At 44.4% G+C, this 24,926-nt stretch overlaps 1 protein-coding gene across 9 annotated transcripts in view; it reads right to left on the bottom strand.

Moving 5' to 3' along the window:
- Nucleotides 1-24,926, bottom strand: part of Phactr1 (phosphatase and actin regulator 1) — a 422,199-nt gene that overhangs the window by 193,169 nt on the left and 204,104 nt on the right. The window contains exon 1 of one of the 9 annotated variants that reach the window (XM_041632677.1): nt 6,983-7,552. The exons of the other annotated variants lie outside the window; for them this stretch is intronic. Coding sequence (XP_041488611.1) covers nt 6,983-7,214 — 232 coding nt within the window. The 5' untranslated portion in view covers nt 7,215-7,552. Of the gene's footprint in view, nt 1-6,982; nt 7,553-24,926 lie in introns of those variants that run through there. 9 annotated transcript variants of the gene reach the window in all.

Genomic DNA, 24,926 nt, shown 5'->3' on the forward strand with positions numbered 1-24,926 from the left:
GTAGCGTGTGGCGCATAGAGCACATTACAGGTAGAGGCAGGAGGACGGCAAATTTAAAACCTCCTTGGGCAGGGAAGTAGACCAAATTGCCGGGGAGAAAATTAGGATCTTGGGGGTGGGGTGGGATGGGGGTAAGGGGAGATGGGGAGAGAAAAGGTAGAAGGGAAGGAGGGGGGACTTGGGGAATCAGGAGAATTGGGATAAAGGAAAGGTGGATAGGGGAGCACGGAACCACAATTCTTAGTTAAGGGAACCACTTTAGGGTGAGCAAGAGATTTGACCCTAGAGGGGCTCCCAAGTGCCCAACATGAGGTTCCCAGGTAGTTCCTTGGGCAGCTGAGGATTGGGAACCTGAAATGACCCTATCCTAGAGCAATACTGACGAATATCTTGCATATCATCATAGAACCTTCATCTGGTGATGGATAGAGATAGAGACAGAGACCCACACATGAGCACTGGACTGAACTCCCAAGGTCCCAATGAGGAGCAGAAGGAGGGAGAACATGAGCAAAGAAGTCGGGACCACGAGGCGTGCACCCACCCACTGAGACAGTGGAGCTGATCTACTGGGAGCTCACCAAGGCCAGCTGGACTGTGACCGAAAAAGCATGGGATAAAGCCGGACTCTCTGAACATGGCGAACAATGAGGGCTGATGGACAATTGCACCAAGGACAATGGCACGGGGTTTTGATCCTACTTAATGTGCTGGCTTTGTGGAAGCCTAGCCAGTTTGGATGTTCACCTTCCTAGATATGGACGGAGGGGGGAGGACCTAGGACTTACCACAGGGCAGGGAACCCGGACTGCTCTGTGGACTGGAGAGGGAGGGGGAGAGGAGTGGGGGGAGGGGGAGAAGGGTGGGAGGAGGGGGAGGGAAATGGGAGGCTGGGAGGAGGTGGAAACTTGTTTTTTGTTTATGGTTTTTTTTTCTTCTTTTCTTAATAAAAAAAATATAATCAGAAAAAAAAAAACCTCCTTGGGCCACAGAGTCAGTTCCTGTTTCAAAATAATCAAAAAGAGGGTTGGGGGATACAGTTGACGAATGGCGCACTTGTCTATTGTGAACAAGGCTGAGCTCAACCTTCAGCACAACAGTAAACAAATAAGTAAATAAATAAAACAAGAGAAAGAAATGAAGAAAGGATAGTATGCTAAAAGTCAAATCAGGTAATGATTTTGCACTTCTGGTGTTGAAAGTATACAAAACATATTTTGGGTGCAGACCAAAACTGCAGGATCTCCATTCTTTGCCCTTGGCTGCTCAAGGTCAAGGGATACTCTTTCCTGAGCTATGAACAGCCACGGTGACTGAGTCCTCTCCATGGCTGGGTTCTTTCCAGGTACAACCAGCAAAACAGTAGTAAAAATCTACTTGAAAGTTACTTAGGATCATTTGGGAGTGAGGAGTCTTAGCGGTAGGTTTCAGGTGATGTGTATTCTGTCTGTCTCCTTTGGTGTATCGTATAGTTTTTCATAAGTCTGTTTTTAAAGGTAACTTGGTGAGGTCATTTGTGCTTAAAAACCTACGCTGCTTAGGAGATGAAATCTGAACCCCTTCACCAACTTCCTTCGGTCTTTTGGGATATCTCTTGCTCCAAGTGAGACCTACCACCCTTTCTGCTCCCCAAACCCACAGCTTTCCTTCTTAGACACTTCAAACTTCAGTGGACTGAACTATCTACCTCCAGCTTCTTGGCTATTCTATATTTTTGATTTCCATCTTCCCAGTGCTTCTCAAGTCATCGGTTGGAAGACTGGCCGCTGTGTTCACGGACCCCTGTTGTCAGGCCATTCCCTGCCATATTCCACACATTGTCCTGCAAACTCTCTTTCCTGGATACACAGTGCTCTTTCACGATTTCAGCCCCCCATTTTCCCTACTGAAATGTTTTCTCGATTGACCTGAAAAACCCTTCCTTTCTCCCAGTACAAACATCTCCTCCCGGGGGAAGCTTTCCTGCCCTCTTCACACAGTTACCAGGGTCCTCAAGATGTAGGACAGATACTTTCTTGCTGTCACTAAAAGTTCAAGTTTTTCAAAGATAATAAATAGCTGGTTGATGCTCCTCTTGGTAGCCACCCTTAACAGGACAGGGCCTTGCATGGACAGGCTGCTGAACTTACAAATCTCATCTGTTCGAGCACTTGACTCCTGAACAGAATTTGAAGGTAGAATTGGCTGACTTTACAAACCCCTTCTTGCGAAGTCCACTTGGTTTTTCTTGCTGACCTTCCCCATCCTCTCTGCATGCTTGAGTTCAAACTCAGGAGATCCCACATTAAGGCGAGTGCTCTATCGCCAAGCTACACCTGCATCCCTTATGTCCCCTTCCTCTCTCTTCTCTGTGCTCCCTTATCCTGAGAAGTAACTGGATCTCAAGTCGTCTACTTTGCCGGCTGAGTTGTCCATAAAAGGACTTCATCATTATAAATTTAGGTACACACATAGCATTCTTTTACTTAGGATATAAAAATATATGTTTTAACCATGAGCTCTGGAGAAGAGTATTTTCATCTTGGACCAAAGCCAAGAAATTTAATTACAAAAGAGGCAATGCAGCATAGTACAGCAGAAGGAAAAACCGAAGGCAAAATTGGACTTGGCGGTAACCAGACAAATGATAGTAATCACGGCTAATATTTCTCTAGCATGTGCTCTTGCCAGGCACCATGCTAAGTGCTTTGTACCAATTATCTCATTTAATCCTCGCAATTCCATGTAGTAAATAATACTGTGATATTCTATCCAGCTAGCAAGTGGAGGAGGCTGTATTTGTCAGTTCCAGGGTCCAGCTGTGGACCAACGCTAGAAGCTGCTCCCTTCTATCGGAACACTTCCGCTAACAGCATGGACATCGAGTCGTGGCTTGACCTTGCTGGACTGGCTACTCTGCACGTCTTTGATCTTCTCTGTAAAGAGCAAGGATGTGCTTCATAGAAACTCACAGAGCATGCTCCCCAAGAGGACTTTCCTGCTGAGGGTTCACAGTTCATGGTCACAAAGATCCAGGACAATTCCCCCTTCAACATTCACTTGGGAGAGCTGGGCACAGTGATGCGCACCTCTAATCCTTACATTTGGGAGGCTGAGGCAGGAGGATTGATGTGCATTTGGAACAAACCTTGAATATCCAGTGAGACCCTGCCTTAAAAACAATAACTAAAAACAATCATATAGGAGTTGACTCAGAAATATCATTATCAAGAAGGTGGATCACTGAGCTAGCCCAAAGACAGGAATCACAGCTAAGTGCAATAAGACAGGCTGACATACTGATGAATCAACAACACCTTGATTTCCCACGGTCATTTTATTACTTTTGAAACATCACTATAAAAACAAGACTGAGCCTCCCAAATATTTCTCAAAATTGTTAAACTGTTCCTTTCTAGTGAAATAACATCTTCACAGGAAAGGTTTTGTTTGTGTGTAGTGTTGGGGCTAGAACCCACAGTCTCACACACGCTGAGCAATGTTCTACCATTGAGCTACACCCACATCTAGGTTATCACCAATAAGACTGTTTTCTAAAAATAATTCACCATGATTAAGACTCAAAGGGAATTAAAATAAGAATATGAAATGTTCATGAAATTATGTACAGAAATACTTTGCTTTTGTATTGGATTTCTCTATAAACTTGCTTTTCAATCATTTATAAATAAAATAGTATTTTTCTATTGACTTCTAATTTAAAATTTTAGTGGAAATGTAATCACTTCTCGTACAATGCACTTGATTTGTACTTTATTTAGGTATAAATTTTACCCCTTTTCCTACCAGCCAGCCTGTTTAACAAATAGGTAAAGGAGAGGTTTTGGAAAAGTACCAGAAAATTCTGCAGGTTCTCCTCATGTGTGACTCTGATAGGTTTGCCTTTATAGAGATAGCAAAGGTACACAACACACCCACAGCTATGAACACACACACACACACACACACACACACACACACACACACACCACAATTCCAAAGTCTCTACATCCCGTGGAGGGGAAGAAAGAAAAGCCATTTAAAAATCAACATACAGTGTCCCGAGAAAATGCTATCTGCCTTTGCTTTATCCTGTATTTGAAACTCTGTGGCCTTTCATGCTGAAGTATTACATCAGTTCACTCCCTTATCTGAAAGCAGCTTCAGTACAGACAGCAAAGAGGGGCAGGAACAAAAGCTGGTCATGAATGAGTGGTAGGTTTCGTCTACAGTTTATTGTTAGTATTAGCATTAAAGAGATCTACTTAAAATAAGGTCATCAAAACCATCTTTAATACTGATGCACAAATATTAAGAACATTAAAAGTAAACAAAAAGATAATTGCTATGGTCAGCAAGTGGCTCAGTCTTTACTGCATCAGAGACCTGAAGGCCAGAGTTCAATCCCTGGGACTCACATTTTGGAAGAAGAGAACTAACTCCTACAAAATGTCCTGTGACCTCCACAAATGTATGATACCATGTACAGGTGTCCGTGTCCACACACATACATATGCAAATAAATAAATGTAATTCCAAAGGATAATGACTAAAATGTAATTTTATATGCTCTTCAACTAGGCAAGAATATTTTTTCTTCTAAAACTTACTATATGTCAGCTAAAGACATTTGGTTATAGCTTTTTAGATGGCAAAATTATTAAAATTTGCTTGAAATGTTTAAGATAATTGTCATTTTAAGGGAAGACTTCTTAAACAGGCCACAGTTTTCTATGGCTGCAGCTAAGGGGCCTCTTTAAGGTTGGCCAAGGAACTAGACACACCTAGGAAGGGAGATGCTACACAGGTCAGACCCACTGTGCACAGTATCTTTCTCCAGCTGGAAACTTGGCTTTGTAGGAGAGTGCTTGCCTAACCTGTCTAAGGCTTCTGTCTCCAGCACTGGGAAGAAGAACGAGCAGAAGGAAGGAATGTCCTTCTCTCTCGAGCCTTACCAAACAGGCCCACTGGGAGAGGTCTGTGCCCTGAAAATCCTGAGCATACATTTTCTTCGAAATAGCTGTCGCTCAGGTAAAATGCTGAGCAGGTTAAAGCACTTGGCACAGAGCCGGAAGGCCTGGATTTGATCCCTGAGCCCCAAAGGTGTAAGGAAAGAACTAATGCCTGGAAATTATTCTCTGACCTCCATATGGGTGACGTAGCACAGGCACACCACACACACACAAACACACACATCACACACACACACACCATACACACAAACACACATACACATACACTGAATGAATTCATAAAAATTTCTGACGTCCGTGCCACACATAAAAAGAAGGAATCCAACTGGACCACACTCTATTTCCCTCAACAAAGTAGCATATATACAGTAGGACTGAATCATCAGTGGTCCAGAAATAGACAAAAATTAGGTACTACAGCCTTAGCTCTCCTCATCTACAGATCGCCAGCAAGTAAATACTTGTTAAGTGAATGAAGAACGTTCTTCTGTATGTTCTGCTGAGGGCAGGCTGAAGTTTGGAGCTAGGGAGAGAAGCATTACGTGTCATAAGAAGAAAACAGACTGCAGGTTAAAATAATGCCTGTCTTGAACAGCACACAACACATGTTACCAGTGATGGAGCTCATAATTACATACATAAGCATACATCCTTGAGTGTAGAAACACGCCTTTCCTTATTATAGCAGTGCACAGAGACACTAATTTAAACCAGCTCCCACGAATGGGGAAGCAGCCCATTTGGGATACCATTCAGTCAACAGAATGACTGGCGTTTAATAAGTAGCTTGGCTGGCATCGCCTTCTCCATTATAGTACACGGGAAAGGTCTAGTCTGGGGTCTAATTAATCTGCTCGTACACATTCATCTTGGTGTTTCCAGTTGGCAGTCAGCAGAAGAAACAAACGCACGTCAATGTGTGCTTCTGAGAAACCAGTCTCTTCTTCTAAACCCAACCGGAAGAGTTTAGTTCTATTCCCCCACCTCCAGGACTGTCCCGGTTTGCTCTCGACTGCCTCGCTCCCCACCGCACAGCCTCGCTCACATTTTAATCAAAGAAAACTATAATTAAGCTAGCAGGACTCTAATTTTGAAAAGACATTAGGCCATCCGCAGTCACTTCATTACCCAGCACTTCAGAGGCCAGCAGAGAACCAGAGGGAGTCTAAGTAATATCTGTTCTTCCAAAGGGAGCATCGGAAAGCTGCCCACTCAAGCAGGTGTACTGGAGCTAGGCGGTGAGCTCAGGGCTGGCTCTCAGCTAAGGCCCCCTCTGTCAAATCTGCTGCTTAAAACTTTTCCTGCGACCTTCAGCAGTCCTCCTGAGTCTGTTCAGCGAGCTGCTGGAGAAGCACCTGGAGGCTCCTAGGAAGGCGCCACCACACAGACATTCACATCAGCGGAGGCTACTGCCTGCTCCAGGGCCAACTGTCTCTGGTCCTTGGCTCTTTTCTACTCAGGGCCACTGCCTGCACCTCCCCCACACTGGGCACAAGGCGGTAGCGGCACTCAAAAACAAGAACAAACAAACAAATAAATATAAAAATCACAACCACATTTAACTCTAAAGGGACTCCATTCCACACAACTCCACAAATCCTCAGTGAGCTGGGTCCCACAGGGTCAAGAGAAGCCACCTGAAGGAAGCCCACATCAGTAATGTAACCCGGCAAATCCTACAGTTAAGGAGCCGGCGGAGACGGGGGTGCAGTGGGGGAGATGGGGGTGCTGTGGGGGAGATGGGAGATGGAGGAGCAGGTGTAACACATTTTAAAAAGCTTTTAGGGCTGCTGTGAATAGATCCCTTAAGACCCCCATCTTAAGTCAAATCCCCACAGTTGCTTTTGGAGAAACTGCTGCAAACCCACTGGCTGGGGGTGACACTCTGCAAAGTGCAGGACCGGGGGTGGGGGTGGGGGCAGCGATCGGAGGTTCCCGCAGTTGTCCGAGTGGCAGACTTCGGAAGCGCCAGGGACCGTAGACCGGTAGAGCCACCTTCCCGCCACCTCCCCGACGCGCCGGGCACTCACCGTCGCGGCCGTCCTCCCCCCGGCTGCAGTTGCTGCAAATGTGCTTGATCTCCTTGCCCAGTTGACAGTGGATCACAAACGACACGTTGTTATTGTTGTTGGGGGCGGGGTCCTTCGGGGGCTTCATGCTCAGCAAATAAAAAGCTTTCTTTTTGGGTTTCACGGCGGCGCCCGCGCCTGGCACGACGCCCTGCCTGCAGCGCGGCTTCGCGGCGCGCGTGGGCTCCGCCATCCGCTCCCCGGGCGTTCGGGGCCGGTCGCTGATAGCCGCCCCGCGCACTGCCACTCGCGTCCCCTGGCCGCACCCGCATGCCCCCACGCTACACCAGCGCCACGGCGGGCCGGGGCGGGGCAGAATGGCGCACTGGAGGTCTTGACCTCACCCAGCCGGGGCGAATCCCGAGACCCCGGGGGAAGGGCTGCGGAGTGCTGAACCCGCAGCTCTTCTATCAGCGACGCTCTGGGTCTCCCGGGCTCTCTCTCGGGGCAGCCCCACCCCTCAGCGAATCGCAAAACCCGCAGCTTCTAGTCAGCCGGGTTTGTGGCCACCTTCACTCTGGAAACTCAGGGCAGAATGCCACAGCCACCCCCCTTCCAAGCCTCCCGCTGCTAAAAGCAAGCAAGATGTACTACAGGAGGCGGCTGTCCCAGTCCGAGGGTGGAACCGAGGTCAGAACAAATTATATTGTCGGGTGGGTCCAACCACGTCCCAGGATTAGACAACCTGTTACAGCGTCCTTGATATTTTTACTTCCAGTAGAAGTCCCCGAGATGATTGGGACTTTCCTCCAAGGTCCTCAGTTGCAGTCATAGGGGAAAGCCCGTTTTCCACCCATCCTCAAACAACCGTCAATTTCCGGACACTAGCGATTTGATAGATTTGACTGAATGCTTCAGCTGTGATTAAGGGCTTAGCAAGGCAAGTGACACTATGGAGACCTCCAGAGAGCAGTACCCGAAAGAAAGCAAATCCGCGGCCGTATTTTTTAAGTCTTGATTGTTCTGAGTGACTTTAAAAAATGTTTAAACCCATTCACTCATTCACAGGACATCCTGAGACTAGTCCTAAATCAGGGAATCTAGGTTTGAGACGCTACACTTCACAATCGTCTTGAATGCTTATTTAAAAAAAAAAAAAAAAAAGACTTTGGGGCCGGGAGATTTTGGTTTAGTAGGTCATTGTAGAGCCCCGGGAATCTGAAGCATTTAACAAGGTCCCTGGGTAATATTGATGAAGCATGAACAGAAACAGGTGTTTACAGCCAGGTGTGTCCAACTCCAAGCCCATGTTCTTTCTAATCGTGTCCTGTTCGCTCTGCGCCCCAGCCTTGCCCTCCTCTCCCTCTTTTCGAGCCCACTAAAATAGAGTTAATCAAAGAAGGTACAGTCACTTTCACCAAGAACTTTCTGGATGCTATTTTTTTTTTTAAAAAAAAAAACTAACCTACACAAAAGACAGGTCTTTGCTGTCTCTCCTGTTGACAGGTTTGGCATGAAGGGTTCTTTGCCAGGGAAGAGTCAGTGCAGGAGGGAAGCTAAACATCTTGTGATGTTTCCAGGCATGCTAATCCTACCATTGTATTATCTGCTTGTCCCACTTCCCATCTGCAAAGATACAGTCCAAACCAACACAGCCAGGTTCACTTTTATCACCGTTGAGTGGGTGTCTAGCTGCCATCCTCTGCCCTAGAGGAGATGTAAGGGATGGGGTGGAGGGCGGGTGAGGTGGTCTCTTCACTTGCATCCCCTTTCCTACAAGGGCCCACCCATCAAGGGCTTTGAGAGCATCTCCCTTCTCACCTGCATCATCAGCCAGACCAGTCACAGGTAAATGTCACTGCATCGGCTCCTGTCAGGTGGTATCACTGGGCCCCCAGCTAATTATACCCCGTATCTGGGAGATGACAGATGCATTTGTAATATGGTTTAGACGCCCAAAGGGATTGGATCTCATTATGTCATGGGCAAACGCATTTTGTAATCCTTAGGCCTTGCCCTCATTCTATGTCTCCTCTTAGCTCTGCCGAGAAGGGAGAAACTGTGTTCAAATCACATTACATCCTTTCTGAATTCTATTTTGAACATTGCTAGCCTTTCCAGCTCCACTTTCTGCCTCACAGGTCAGAATAGGAAGACCTGTGTAAGCCCCATTTGGTCTTATTAAAACAACTGGGCTGGAAGCAATCTGTTATTTAGTCCCTGAACACTAAGCCTGAACCAAGGCTGTATGTCCTGGTCTTAATTGGCCAAGTATTATCTGATTGTAGCAGAACAAACTTGGACATAGCTGCTAGTAAAAGCTCATATATTAAAAAATGTGACCTGAAGGTGGGGGCTCTTTATTCAGGAGAAAGATGTGCAAGAGGCCTGTGGCCTGCCTTGGACAGTTACTTGTTTGGTGATCCGTCTTCCTAACTGATCTCCTTGAGTTGGCGTCCTCTAACTGGTGGTGCCCAAGGGTAATGGCTTGTGATATGAAACTATCCACATTTTGATAAAGTAAAATGCAATGAAATTAAAACCCAGTTTCCCAGCTGCACTAGGCACAACTTAAGAGGACAGTGACCAGATATGGTCAGCAGCTGCCATGGTCTACAAGGAGGCTGGCAGAATGTTTCTCCCTCGCATGATGTTTCTAGAAGATGTATGAAGTCTTGCCCCCTGAGGCTGAAGGACAGAAGTGCCATTTCCTATTGCTACCACAGAAGGTGGGGAAAGGGGGCTAGAATACAACACAGAGCTGGGGGTTCTATTTGGTGGCCACTGGTACCACTTTATTTCAGCTATTCGCGGGGCTGGTGGGAATGTGTTCCCTGTGTTTGCTCTTGACCTTGTTCTGTGTGCTGTGTACCTCCTTGCTGAAGCCTGCTTCAATGTCTCTTGTTAAAACATCCTTACAGATAGCTCTTGATGCTAAGGGGTGCCTTTACGCACTCCGCGCTTGCCTCCACCCACAGACAACCCATGCTTAGTGAGTAGCCTGTTCTGACTTAACTCAGTTGTTGCTCTTGGTAGTTCTCCCCTCCCTTACAGCGTGACAATGACCATCCTATAATGTTCTATGAAAAGAATGCAGTGGGATTTTTCTTCACCATTAAAAGCAAGGGAGAATAAGTTGAGGGGAAAACACAGCCCTGCACATCCTATCACATAGAACAGGACTCCTCTGCACCAGGTCTAAGTGGCTTTCCTGGGATTTTTTTTTTAACCCAGATAATCTAAATTGGAAAGAACCCTGGCAATCAGTCTCACTGTCACTTATTTGGATAACAACCTTTTTCCATCCCCTCCTACGCTTGACTTGAATTGGTTTGGTGTCCAGAGACCTTGCTACTCAAAATGCAATCCCAAAGACCGGCAGATTTGGGGAGCTTATTACAACTGCAGATCCCAAGATCTGCCTCCAAATCTGCTTTTTAACAAGATCTTGAAGTCACCTGGATGCACCCACAGGAATCAGTTTGATAATAGCAATAATTGTCTATGGGAAGAATGTATATTTTAGCTCAAAAGCATCAAGGTAGGACTTCTGGTGTCCCCGAGCTTAAAGTTTAGCGATGAAGGGGAGACAGTTGGAGAAAGGACAGACATCAACAAGAACAACAAAGCCTTGAATGGAACCGTCAGATCTGTATTCAGGGATGGCCATGGGGAACAATGCACTCTGTGTCTAGCTGGGACCACATGTGGAAGAATTCTGCAGAGATTTACATGGATAAAGTGGGGCTCTTCCACTTAGAGGTGTCCATAAAAGGCTAATACATAGCGAGTGGGGAAGGAGGGTGGTATCGGAGGCCCTGTGAGGAGAATGCAAGCTTGTAGGGGGAAGAAAGTTATGCTGGAGCCTGGAGGTGAGGAAGGACAGGCAGTCATTAGCCAGCAAGGTAGCAACTGAAAACTGGGCTTTCTGGGTGAGTGCACAGTTATGGTGCCATGAAGGCGCAGAGGCTGTTGAAATGTTCCCAGTCTAAATGCGAGAAGCCAGGAGCAATCCATTCCCAGTGGTTTAGGAGCAGGGATTGGACAGAGTAAGGGTACACAGCTTCCAGGCCTTTTCTACTTTTAGTAGAGTAGTTCAGGACTTCTAGGTGATCCCTGAAACCAGTACAGCATTCTCTGTGCTATGTATACTGTTTTCCCTAGCAACCACAACATGTGACTTCTTCTCCTGTCCTTATCAAGTAGAGACCCTTTCCTTTTCAGTTAAAGGAAGCACTTTACAGCTCCTCTTTGGCACACCCACATGGCCTTCATTATCATTCTTGTGCATCAAAAACATTACTGAGTATAATAAGGGCTACTTGAAGCCAGAAACTATAATACCATGGCAGCTGAGCTGATAACCGAGAGCGCTACTAATGATTAAGAGTAGGCAGCATGTGGAGTCCTGGCTGCAGCGAAAAAGGGGAAGACTCTGGCTGGAGAGATGGCTCAGTGTGCCAAGGGCTTGTTACACAAGCATGAAAACCCAAATTCGGATCTCCAACACGCATGTGACAGCTGAGCATGGTGGCACACGCCTGTAATCCCAGCAAAGGGAGTCTGCAGGATAGGTGGATACAGGAGGGTCCTAGGGGCTTACTGGGTAGCACTCCAGCTAAGACAGCAAGTTTCACGTTCAGTGAAGAGACCCATTCTGAGACAAGTAAGGTGTAGAGCGATGGAGGAAGACAATGCCAATGTCAGCCTTGGTCCTTCATATGCAGATGCTGAAGCTTGTGCACCTGTGCACACATATATGCATACACACATATCACACACACACACATACACACAAAACGCAAGGGTTCACCTCACTGTTTAGAATGATATGCAGTTGATAAAAAGTATGAATTATTGATGGAATTTTTTCATTTAGTATTTTTGGATCGTGGTTGATCATGGGCAACTGACACTGGGGAAGGCAAAACCACAGATAAGGGGCCGTGGTGCAGTGCATTTATATTCTGTGCAAGAAGATGTGCTGGGCCCCCAATGTGGGAGGCCAAGTACTGCAGGCAACTAGGCAATGTCTAAGTAGAAGTCAGAGTCAGCTTTTGTGAAATGGTCCTGCTACATGGACTAGCTACAGCTGGCCTCTATTCTAATAGGTTGAATACCCTTCCTGACTTTTTCATATCTAGTTAATAAGTATTTTAATCATTTCTGCAGATTGAGATTAAAAAGCAGCCATACAGCCCGCAAGGCTTGATTCTCCAAGGAGCAGGGTTTGCCAATCACAGATTCTTCAAACTGAGTTTCGGATTCTCCCTTTATTGTTTTATATTGTTTTATTTTATTGTTTTATAATCTAACCCAGCAGAATTTGGTGCAGGATCCAGGGAGATATCTGAGGACAATAAGGTTTGTAGAAGCAAGTTCATCTGTCTGATTTTAGAATTGGCGCTGGACTTCTTAAAAATACACTCGAGGCATCAAATCCTGAGAGCAAGGTGTGTTTTGCATTTTTTGACTTTTGTTTGTTTTAGCTAAGGGAATTTTCCCCCTCTGAAAATGCTGAATAGAAAGCAATTTTTTTTTCCCTCCTGGCTTATGATAATTATCCTCACTAAAAGATTTTTTTTTCTGTGTAAATTCTCCTGAAAACAGCAGACAGCTATATGAAGAGAAGTGATTGAAGACACTGAAACAAAACAGGTGGAGAAAGAGGTGAAGGAGGTGAACCCCCAGCAATGATCTGCGCATGTTCCCAGTTGCAGTGCTGTCTTAGGGGCATCTGCACATTGTGTTTTCCCACTGGGCTCTCAGTATGTAGACTAGCGTGGCCTTGAGTCCCTGATTCTGTTGCCTCAGTTTCCCAGTGCTCGGATTACAGGCCTGCAAGGCCATGGTGACAGGTTGGGACGGCTTCTTAGCTATCTGAATTAGCCTAGGTGGGAGGAGGATTGTACTAGAGCAGCTCCTGAGTCCAAATAGAAGATCTTACCCCTAGCAACCATGTTGCTACAGAGAGTGCCATTTTAGTGACTGGCAGAAAAGAGGATCAGGTCTGGTGAGAAACACTGCAAGATCTTACAGACGCAGACACCTTCAAAGTCAGTGTTGCTAACACTCATGAGAGGCCCTCAGCCTAAACTAAATATCAGATCTTAGACATTGCTGCTCGGCCAAGGTTGAGAACTGCCAAATATTATTATGTGGGGCTTGTCATTCTAAAGTTTCTTTACATTTTGTTCCTAATAACAAATCCTATTTTAAATCACACACACATACATACACACACACATACACACACACACACACACACCATATATATCTTTGGGCTTTATATATAATGTATGTAATCTTGTGGGGTTTTTTTTTACACCAAGATTCTTTGGGAACAGACTTAGGTACTTGTAGCTATTTATCTTCTAGAAATAAAGACATTAGAACACAGAAATGATATTAAGTGTTTTCATATAACAATAAAAAACAATGAGAAAGTTCAACAGAAAAATGATAACGCATGTTGAAATGTGTCAAAAATATCAACTTTGACATAAACGAGTTGACAGATTTCTTTCTCTCTCCATGTATGTATATATCTCCATATGTATGTTTAAACATATGTATGTAAACATATGAATGCATGCATTTTTTTTTTATTAAAGAAAAGATCTTGTTATATGCAGCCTAGGCTGACCTTCAATTCACAGTCCCCCTGCCTCAGCCAAGGGCTGCTTTTTTCAGGTATATGTCACCATGCCTGGTGTCACAAAACATTGTTAAATGAGAAGAGTTAAAGCTCAGGGAACTGACCATACCATGACCTAATTTTTTATAAAACAGATAATTATAGATGCTAATCTTGTTCTCCAAATCTTTCTGAATCCTCAGGTGCATGGAGGCACTGCAGCCTGTGTGATTGTGAGCAGACAGTGCTAAGTGAGCAGTCCTGATCCCACGCAGGACGAACTGCAGCCCAGGACGACAGCCTCTGCTCCCATTTGTGTTCTAGAGTGAGACAGCAATGAGCTGCTGGAGCTCCAAAGGCAAATGCTCCCCCAAAGGCTTATTGCAGGCTTGGTTCCCACCCTGTGATACTACCAGGATGTACCTTTAAGAGAGAGTACCTAGTAAGAGGGAGTTGGATCATTTGAATTTGTCCTTGAAATGAAATTGGGAGCCTCGCCCTTTCTCCTCCCTTTGCTTCCCAGTCACTATAAGACCAGCATGCTCTTCCCCATGTGCCCAGGCCATGATGCATGGCACCATTACCATCCGATAGGAAACAGCCAGGAGACTGTGGACAATATATTTGAAATCCTGAGCCTAAATAAGCATTTTCCCCCTCCTCTCCTTGAGTTAATTATGTCCAGCTTTTGTCTCAGTGAAACAGGGCTGCCTGATTTCTAAAGTGTGACAATGGTCTGTGCTAAGAGATGCACACTTGTGCTGTTGCAGTTTCCTGCAGGGTAATCTAGCCTGTCAAGGTGAAGACAGCAGTGAGAAATTCCCATGCATGGCTATCGCCTTTTTAATCATTACGCCAACACCTCTTGAAGACGGAACTATTATTTTCATTTTACACCTCAGGAAACAGGAAATCAATGAGATTAAACACATCTCCCAGTTTCCCCAAATTAGAATTTTCACCAAGTAGAAATCTAAGCCCAAATGTCTTCAACAGGGAAGCACAGTTGTCCTCCCCCAAACATCCCACTGACATTCGGGGAGCGAGCTGATTGGTGGCTTTGCATCAGAGGACCCTCGCACTATTTTAAGAAAGAAGCATATGGCATCATAAAACACAACCAAGAAAGGTTATCAGACTGCGGGCACAGGACGTGGAAACCTTGGCTGCCATGCAGGGCGGAACTGCTGGTGGTAAAGCGGACAGGAGTAAAAATAGGATGTGCGCAGTTACTTCTCTTTCCTCCACCCTTTCAATAGGTAAACCAGACCCCAGTGGGATGCTCCCCGAGGATCCATTCAGGGCCCGGCTTATTTCTTTGGGTGTGCTGAGTCCCTCGGGGCTGTTTCCTGTATGTTTAGCTAAGGATAACTGGCCTTCTACAGAGCAGGTGTGGGAACTGAGTTAAATGGGGTAACACAGCATTGACAAGGAACAAAGGCTGACTCTTTTTGTAAGCGGGATACCGTTCAGGACACACGAAATGGAACAGTGTGTGAGGGCATCTGGGGGTAGCCAGCCATGGGGGGGGGGCTTCGATTTTATCACAGGTGCACAGACATGTGACATGCAAATGACTTCCTCCAACACAATGGTCCAAGTCTCTAAAGAAAGCATCAAAATACGCTCCAAGACTTATGAAGTGTTTGATTAAAGGACTATCTCTGTTTCTAACCAGCCAGGTCGTATTCTCTTTTCAATGCTCCAGGATCCCGGCATCTGGCGTGCTTCCAAACAATGCTCTACAGCAGAGCAGTCAGGCCAGGGAGAGATGATGCTTAATTTTACTTGTTGTATTTCAACAGAGAGTTTCCTCCATGATGTATGTTATAGACACACTATTTACTGGAACAATACTCTGCAGCTATTTTTCATTTAAAAGAAATGTCTGTGGGAATGAGAGAGTCAATGAACTAAAAACCTAAATGAAGTTTAATGAAATTAGACTAGAGCCTGTCATCGGAATTTAAGACAGCAAAATGTGTGTTAGGTAATACATAAGTACATTACCTAATATTACACATACACGTATATATACATATGAAGGATGGAGGCAGGGAGAGAGGGAGGGTTGTAAAAACTCCTTTAGGGAAATGACGTGCTTAAGGGAAGAAGAGAGGCCCAGAGATGGGGGCAGGGACACGAGGAGGGATTTGGCAAGCTTCCAATGCTTTTGAGACACTCTGCTGGGTTTTTATTAATGAAAAGTATTGAATATATTTGCTTATAATATATATTTAATAATAACATTTATTCAATACATTTAACTATATCTTACTTAGTAATCATGTTACAAAGATTTATAGCTAATTTATAGTCTAGTGAATGAAGCCCCTTAAAGGAACTGTCTCAGAGCTGTAAACGTGGAGACCTTTCCTAGCCTTCCCTTCTGTCCATTCTCTTGCCCAGTTTCAAAACTGACACCATGAGGGAGACTGAAAGCGCTTAAGTTAAGATCCCTCATTTTAAGAAGACAACCATACCTTTTCCAGGCTAGCGCATTCCACCAAATCTATCATAGTTTCAATCGCAAAGAAGCCCTAGAATTAACCTTATATCTAAGTCCTAATCTGAACTTTACCTTAACAAGAAAACACTCCTATTTTGCTTTCAAGAGAAGAGAAGGTTAGTGGCAGTCCAGGCTCTCTGCCATTCCATAGGGAAGGGTTGACACCACTCAATATCAGGAGGGTCAGTTCCCAAGTCCCTATCAGCGTACTTGTATACCATGGTCTCTAATTTTTCTTAAATGGCTCGCATTCAGTCAGCTGTGAGCTGTCTAGACCATAAACACACTTCGGGGACCTTTACCCACCATTAAACTCATTCTGAGTGAACTCTCCAGGCAGGCTTTGACAACAACGAGCCTGGTGCCTGATAGCTATACAGGACCAGACCGTAGCTGAAGCTGCTTCAGTCTTAAGGGCCCTTTCCAGCAGAGACAGGCTCCGTGCTCCACGTTACTTTTAAATCAAAAGGGAAATAACAGGAGGCACGAAGAGACACAGGGAATGTTGTTTGCCTACAGTTTCCCTTGAGTTTTATTGAAAATCTTCACAATGGGAGCTATAGATCTTTGCATATGGAAAAGGGAGTAGAGTTGTTCTACTGAGGATAAATATTTGTAGCAGCTAATGCACGTGCGAAGTGGAATTGGCTCTACTGTTTGGGAGCACATGGTAGCATTTGCCAGGGCATGAAAGAAATCTAATGACCCAGCATCGGATGCAGCACTTTTGTGTTTACCTAGAACATTGTACTGTTAGAGAGAGAGGGGGAGAGAGAGAGTGAGAGAGGGAGAAGGAGAGAGAGAGAGAGAAGTATTGAGCTGTAATGTTTTCCAAAACGATCTGAGTTCAGACTTCCTACAAGAAGGAAAAGATGGCTGACCCTGACAGGAAAAGGCACCCTCCCCTGCAGATGTATAATTCAGTGTTAATTGTAAATACAAGCCAGAAGGGCCAGGAGGGACCCACTTCTCTTAGGAACTGGGTTGACTCAAAGCACTGTTAAAACGCTGTTGGGTTCTGCTAAAATTGCAGTGCTAATGATGTTGTTAATACGTTCTTTATGCTTTTAGGGTAAGCCCTATATTTGAAGTTCATTTTCCTGTAAATAAGCAAAGACACTTGGCACTGGGCAATTTGACTTCCTAATTAGCAGTAAAAGACTGTCAATCAAACAGCCAACTCAGTCACCCTTATGCCCCCGAACCACCCACCCTTATGCACACGCCTTACTCCTGGGATCTTGGGGCAACCGTGTAAGAGATATCAGCGGTGTCCTGGCTCTAGAAGATGGCAGCCCCTGCCATGGCTGTGTGAAACCACAAGCCAGGATGAACCTTTTCCGCCTGGCCAGAGGGGGCGCACTTCCTAGGGCGCTGGAACTCTACTGTTAAAGCGGGCAAGGTCATGATTGACCCCAAAACAAGCCTTGATGACAATTTGTGCTAGAGACTAAGTCATTCAAATGACTGATTTGTCCGAATAAATGCTCCTTTTGTACTTGTAGGCTGCTTAGGCTCCCCTCAGCCAGTCTTCTGGGAAACACATTCCTGTGGGTTTTTTTTTTGTTTGTTTGTTTGTTTGTTTGTTTTGCGACATCAGGGCCAATGAAGACTTCTCTAGAGTTGTCTTTTTCTTTTTCTGCTTCCTTTCAGTAATTCAAGCTGAGAAGGGTCGAGGCATCTGGGAGGCCTTCAGAGGTGTTTACAGGAGGCCTCACCCAGTTACCAAGGTTCAGGCTCCCCAACAGCCGTGGTGCCTAGCTCAAGCCCCAACAGGACTGACTGCAGGAGAGGCAGTGGCCAGCAGAAGCCGCCATCTTTCCCATTAGCAGTGCCCACAGGCCTGAATCCATCCAGAAATGCAGTGTATGGTGTTACTGATGCACTGGAGATTCCAGCTACTCACCTGGATCCTGCCCCTCGTGGAAGGGGATGCCTGTGGCTGAGTGATGCTGGTTATATCATGCTCAGTTCCTAATTGGACTTCCCAAATGCCCCAGTGCCCATATGTTGTCCCACTAGCGCCCATGATCACAACCGAGGAACAGGTGAACATCTCCTTGCAGAAAAGAAGGGGAACAGATGCGGAGGTTCCAAGAGAGTGGAGAATTGACGGAGGGTTGCAAAGAAACGGTGACGAGAAACCATGGGCTTTGGCTGGTTGGAATAATTCCAGATAGCTGTCTTCAGGGGCAAGGTATCAGACCTCGGGCTGGGACTAGAAGGGTCCCAGAACTGGAGGCTGTCAGTGGGGACAGCAGGGTTAGTAGGGTAAAGCGTCCTGATACTTGAGGCAGGCAAGGGACTTTAATAATAGAAGCTGACATTCCTGCTGTGTCCACCTGTCTACTGTCCCTGCTCACTGTTGTCACACACCCAGGAAAACTAGCATTTGAGAAACGTCTCACCGATGCTCTCTCCTGGCTCTTTCTATCCAGCTGGAGCTAGATCACCTGATGCCAGGCAATTGGTGATGCTGGCACATGTCTGACTGCCTATTTGGGCAATGACTGAGCTAATGGCATCTTCATCTTCACACTCAGATGGCTTTGAGTCAGGACTGATACACTTGTCCTTACACTGTGCACGCTCATCATCTGGCCCTGCCATCCAGACCGAAATGGAGGCGGAAGTTAGTCTTACAAACCATGGGAAATCCTCCCTGGACTTTCTAATCTACCCACAGCTGGGACATGAAATAGAGAATGAGAAAATAAAAAAGGTTTCAGCTCCATGAGGGGAGAAGAGAAGAGCAGAAATAGAAGGAGTCCTCCCCCAAAGTGGACACCAATTGCTGGGTTTTGCTTTACTGTTTTTCAGTGCTAGGGATCAAACACAGGCTCCCCACTATTGACCAGCAGGACTCTAGCCCAGCATTCACTTTTTAGGCTTGCTCCTGTTGAATCATATGTAAAGGAAGAATTTTTTTATGGGAGAAATTACTTCAGAACATCACTGAGAAGCCTGGAGAAAGACTTGATTAAGCTCATCAGCGACTGCAGGTGGTGGTGGGAAAGCGATGATTCAGATGGATTTGTAACACAGAGTTTGAAGACATAGAGCATGAAATCCAAGGGTGCAGTCCCAAATCGTCATTTTCCAAGTGCAAACTGTCCTCTGCAGTCGCCTCCCCCATCCCAGGCCATGTGAGCATGAGCCCCTGCATGGTTTATAATTCTGGGGATTTTCATCTTCTGCACACCAGCCTAGGTTATTCATCCCCCTGCCCTCCACAATCTCTGCTGAAAACGTTTCCAAGACAGTGAAGGAATGAGATATTGCTCTCATCCCATTCTTCAGGGAAGTGAATTAGGGAGACTTCTTTTGTTATTAATTTATAATTAAAAATCCATCAACACTATTTATAATGTATTAAACACCTGCCGGTAAGCATCCCAGTATGACACTCATGAATTTTTCTTCCAAGGAACAACTGTCCCTTGATACACCCCCTGATTCCTTCATAAACCTTCCAAGAGGATGCATTTTTCCAGAAAGCAAACCCATGTAACGTTGGATTTCAAAGACAAAAACTTTCAGGACGGTTGCCCTCAAAGTACCAATATGCTTTGGTTAACAAAAGGATGGGCCAGGCAAGTGGAGATCAGGGAGGCCTTTCTTAAAATGCCATTAAAAAAATTCTAATAGATTAAATTGCAGCAATTGGAAGTGTGTCTTGAGAAAGAAAGAAACATCTGGAATGGATGGTGTTGGAGGTAGAAATAACTCTATACACACTGGGCTTTCGAAGATACGGAACCTCAACCTACCGCAAAAGCAAGCATAATCTACCTCTGCTGTTGCTCCCTCCCAATCTCATGGTTACCTAGGCAGCCCTGCTCAGGTGTGGCTTCTGCATGCCATCTCCTCATCTTTCTCAGGAACTTCTTTGCCTTCTATGAGACAGTAACAAGCCAGACATTTTTGGAAGATGCCCTCCACACACCATGGCATACTCAGTCCTTCTTGCCACTTTAGAGCTAACTGGCAGCTAAGTGCTAATGGTAACACTTTGCAAGTACCGCAGCTTAAGCTTAGAAAAAGACGGTGAGTGCAACCCCACCCACAGGTTCTAAGTGTCTATATGGTATGTTATGTGTTTCAGCTCTTCATTTAAACTGAAAGAAGAAAGGCTACCATTCCTTCCTTTCCCAGTTGTTTCTGAACGGTGATTATTCTCCTGAAGCTGATGTTTGTGAGGCCTATCCATAATTTTGTACTTCTATCATGTATGTATTATACAATCTTAAACTTCCAGTATTTATTTGTGGGTTTTAAATGCACCATGGGTGTTATTACTTTGCTTGTTTTTTGTTGTTGTTGTTTTGTTTTGTTTTTGTTTTCTGTGACAGGGTCTCATGCACTCCAAGCTGACCTTGAACTTGTTAGGTAGTTGCAGATGACTTTAAAGAGTCAATTGCCTCTACCTCCTGAGTGCAGGATCACAGATGCATGCCACCACACCTGGTTTTTCGTTTTGTTTTGTTTTTTTTGGTGCTGGAGATCAAATTCAGGATATCACGCATGCTACATAAGCACTCCTCCAGCTAAGCTACAACCTAGGCCAGAGGCATTGCAATTTGACATTTTGCAATGGTCTGAATTTAATTTAACACTGTACACTGATTATTGCATGTTGATTCGTGTAACCCCAATTCACCTTTCTCATGGTGCTAGCATGCCAATATACGACTGGACCGTCCCTCGCTTTACAACACTGAGACAGGGTTACTTTGATGCCATCTTGATCTGTGGTAATTACAGACAAGCCCTCTCCTTCCCCCGGTAAGCATCCTGATAAACTCTCCCCTGTGTTCTGTGCAATGGCTGTTTCTCATAAGTTAGGAAGGATTGGAGCTGCTGTGTCACAGGATATGCACAGCTCTGGAAGTCACAGTAGCAACCGCCACTCAACAACAACAAAACTTCCTGTCTGTCTCTTCAATACTTTGAATTTATTGATATTTGAATTGGCTTTTGGTGCTGGGAATTTAACTGTTCTATCCTGGTTACCTACTAGGTAGCCAGAGCATTATAAATCACCTCCTCATAGTTGGGGTTCCCCTTTTCTCACTGACTTACATAGATTCCTTTACTTCTAGTGGTTTTTATGAGCTTCACATGTTGACATATTTCAGTCATATTTTTGTTGCACTTCTCCATTAACCGCTTCTAAAACTCGGAAGTTCTTACATTAGCATCACTATGGTTTCCTAATTCCTTCATACACACTATATATAATATATTCCAATTTAAATACACTTTTTCTCTCAAGTACTGTTTGTAAATTCAATGTTTTGAAAGTATTAAAAACTTAAGTTCCAAATATCAACCAATTACATTTTGATTTATTTTTGCTACAAGAATTTCTTAGATACTTAATTCCAAACATGATTACAGCAATATTTTATAATTGATTTATAGCTTTATTGAGTTTTAGAAATATGCTTTATATGGTATTAATCATTTAGAATTTATTGACTTTTGTGATCTGAATTATAATTAATCTTTAAATAGTACATTTATTAAAATAACATGTAGTCTTCAGTTGAATATGTACATTAAACAAAACATGTTAACTGATTCATTGAAATCTTCACCATATTTATTGAAGTTGGACCAACCTATCAATTACTGAGAAAAATGTTTTTGAATAAAATCTGCACTTATAATTTTGGATAAACAAATTTTCCTTATAATTTTGATGATTTCTTTGGCCTTTATTTAGGCAGTATTTTATTAGACTTTTATATCTCCCTATGAGCTACTTTATCATTAAGATTAATGGTAATCATTAAGTACTAACTATTTAACATTATGTATTAATTGTTTTCATTAAGGAACAATTTTCATTATCTTTAATGATGCCATTATCTTTAAAGTCACTTGTCTTGACAGCAACATTGGATTACGAGTGCTCTTTGACTAATCCTCCGCCCATGAACTCTTGGTGCATCATTTTCTCATTGACCGAACAGGAAGATTTAGTCTATTTGCAATGGCTGCGACACATTCGTGTTGTATTATTTTGGTTTCCTATTTTTCTTTAGTCCTCTTCATCTCTGATGGCGGCAATTTTCTTTGTTTTTGACCTTCCTCTGGTACTGAAGTTCCATCTGTTTGATAGTAACTGACATGTTTCTTTCCAATTGTCAGTTCTTTTGCTGTATCTGCTGAGTCTCTTGTTCTTTCCTTTGTAAGGTTTGGGATTTCACACACACACCCCGCCGTGTGTGTGTGTGTGTGTGTGTGTGTGTGTGTGTGTGTGTGTGCCTGGTGCCTGTGGAGGCCAGAAGAGGGAACTGGATCCTCTGGAACTGGAGTTATGGATACTTGTGAGCCACCAAGCAGGTTCTTGGAACTGAACCTGGGTCCTCTGTAAGAGCTTAACATGCTGAGCCATTATTCCAGTCATACACATTATAAATTTAATTTATTTAAATTTGCTTCTAGCACTATATCAGTGATCCCAATGTAGTAGGAGGTTGGAGAACTATTCCTGGGATTTGTAAGTTCTGTGGAGACTACCCGAATTCTACAGGCTTCCAGTTTCCACTCCTTGCAGGCACCACCTCCCTCAACCCAGATTCCTAGCACTTTATGCCCCTTGCTACTACCCAGAGCAGGTGTCCTCCACAATTTATTCATTTATCAATGCATAGATCCCTGAAGATTCCCTTAGACTTCGGCTAAGCCCATGGCCTCTCATCCCTGAAACAGACATTGAAAGTCACCCCTCAATGTGTTTGGAATCCAAGTCAGCTAGCTCACAGGAAAGCCAACTTGGTCTTCCCTGTGGCTGGAAGCTCTGATTACATCTTTCATGTTCTTCTCCATTCTCAGGAGTGAGCACATCGGAGACAGGGACTGATGTACTGCTCGTCATTTCTCTCCGTTCTGTTTCCCCAGCTTCTCCCTTCATGTCTGGTGGGTTGTAAACGAGAACTTGGTAAATATTTCACGAGTGGGTAGATTTGATTCTGGTGGGTTCAATACCTACTGCATGCTAACAATAGCTCATCCTTTGCAATGTGATGCAAACTATGTGGTGGTTTGACAGAAAATGGCCCACTCAGGGAGTGGTACTATTAGGAGGTGTGGCTTTGTTAGAGTAGGTGTGGCCTTGTTGAAGGAAGTATGTCACTGTAGGGGGCAGGCTTTGAGGTCTCCTACTCTCAAGCTACGCTCAATGTGGCAGACAGCTCACTTCCTGTTGCCTGTGGATCAAGATGTAGAACTCTCAGCTCCTTCACCAACACCATGCCTGCCTGCAGGCTGCCTTACTTTCTGCCATGATGATCATGGACGAAACCTCTGAAATTGTAAGCTATCCCCAATTAAATGTTTTCCTTTTTAAGAGTTACCATGTTCATTGTGTCTCTTCACAGCAATAGAAACCTAACTAAGACAGACCGTGTCCAAGGCATAGGTAAGAGATGTGTGAGAGGTACCAAGGGCTGGAGAGAGATGGCTGGAGAGATCTAGGTTATTGGATTCTTTTGTCCACATTGTCAGCTAATTCTCTTCCTCATAGTTCGAAAGGTTTTTTAAATTTAATAATTAAAACTATATCAAGACCCAAAAATATCACCCTGATGCTAACTATAGCTTCTGGCTACCTACTTGTGCTGTACACTGAACCGAGGCAAGGAAGCAAGAAGCTTTTTGACAATTTAATTAGCATTTTCCTAGATCTTTGATTTCATTAAAAAAAAAAAAACAGGATACTTCTTTTTCAATTTGCTTATAGTACAAGAGAAAGGTACCCCAAGTATTCAGCTTCTGTCACTGGAGAATCTTGGCGTGTGGATGACGGGAGAAATAGTAAAAACGAAAGACCCGGTCTTTAATTAATCTGAAAGTCTTCCTTTTTCTATGGCCACTTTAAGTCAGCTTTGTTATTTTCCAAACATGGTAAAGAATGATACATGCGAGTGGATTTGGAATGTGAGAAAGCAGAGGATACTAGGGCTGTTGGATGGAGCTCGAGGATAGAACACTTGTCTAAACTATGATAAGTCCTGCCTTTGATATCCAGTACTACACGCAAGCAATCAAACAAGTGGATATCAGTGGGGTTGAGCACGCAGCTCATGCTTAGGTCCTGGGGTAGATTCCCATCAGGGTTAAAAAAGAGAGAGAAGGGGAGGGAGTAAGGGCAGGAAGAAGATAGAAAGACTTAAGGTTTTGAAAGATGTAGTATAATAAATAAAAGGATACAGGGACATAATTATGTCAATGTCATAATTAAGGTCATGTATTCTGGTTGAACATTTTAAGGCTTACCACATTTAGCACTTGATATTTTCATTACTTGAAATCTTGGCCTGTTTTTAAAAGTGTGCAAGACAATATTGTGCTTGTGATTTTCCACCCATCCCTAAGACAAAGTCATTATAGCTTAATCCACTTAAACTGAGTCCACCACGAGAGTGCTGGCCTCCCAATATTGTGCCTTTTCATCCAACTCTCAACTGATTCCTCAGAGGCCAGCCAGCTCCAGATGCTAACAAAATGCTGATCAGGGAGTTTGAGTTCTTCAGATTTAGGATGATTTTAAAAAAAGAGAGAGAGAGAGAGAGAGAGAGAGAGAGAGAGAGAGCAAGCTGTAGGACAGGACTCTGTCAGACAAGAATAAACCAAGGGGCGGGAAGGAATATTTTTAATGGAATCTTGGGGACTGTAGAAGATGATGGTTCTGGCTGGTTGGCTTCTCCAGAAAACACTATGCTGGACAGGTGCGCTCCCTGCATTGGAGCGAACTGTTAATTACGGAATGCGGGGCTACTGGAGAGCCCTGCAAGTGGAAAATTTCCCAG

This window comes from Microtus oregoni, unplaced genomic scaffold (assembly GCF_018167655.1).
Source record: "Microtus oregoni isolate MIOR12 unplaced genomic scaffold, Mior012 000042F_ref0000377, whole genome shotgun sequence".
In the NCBI taxonomy this organism is placed as follows: domain Eukaryota; kingdom Metazoa; phylum Chordata; class Mammalia; order Rodentia; family Cricetidae; genus Microtus; species Microtus oregoni.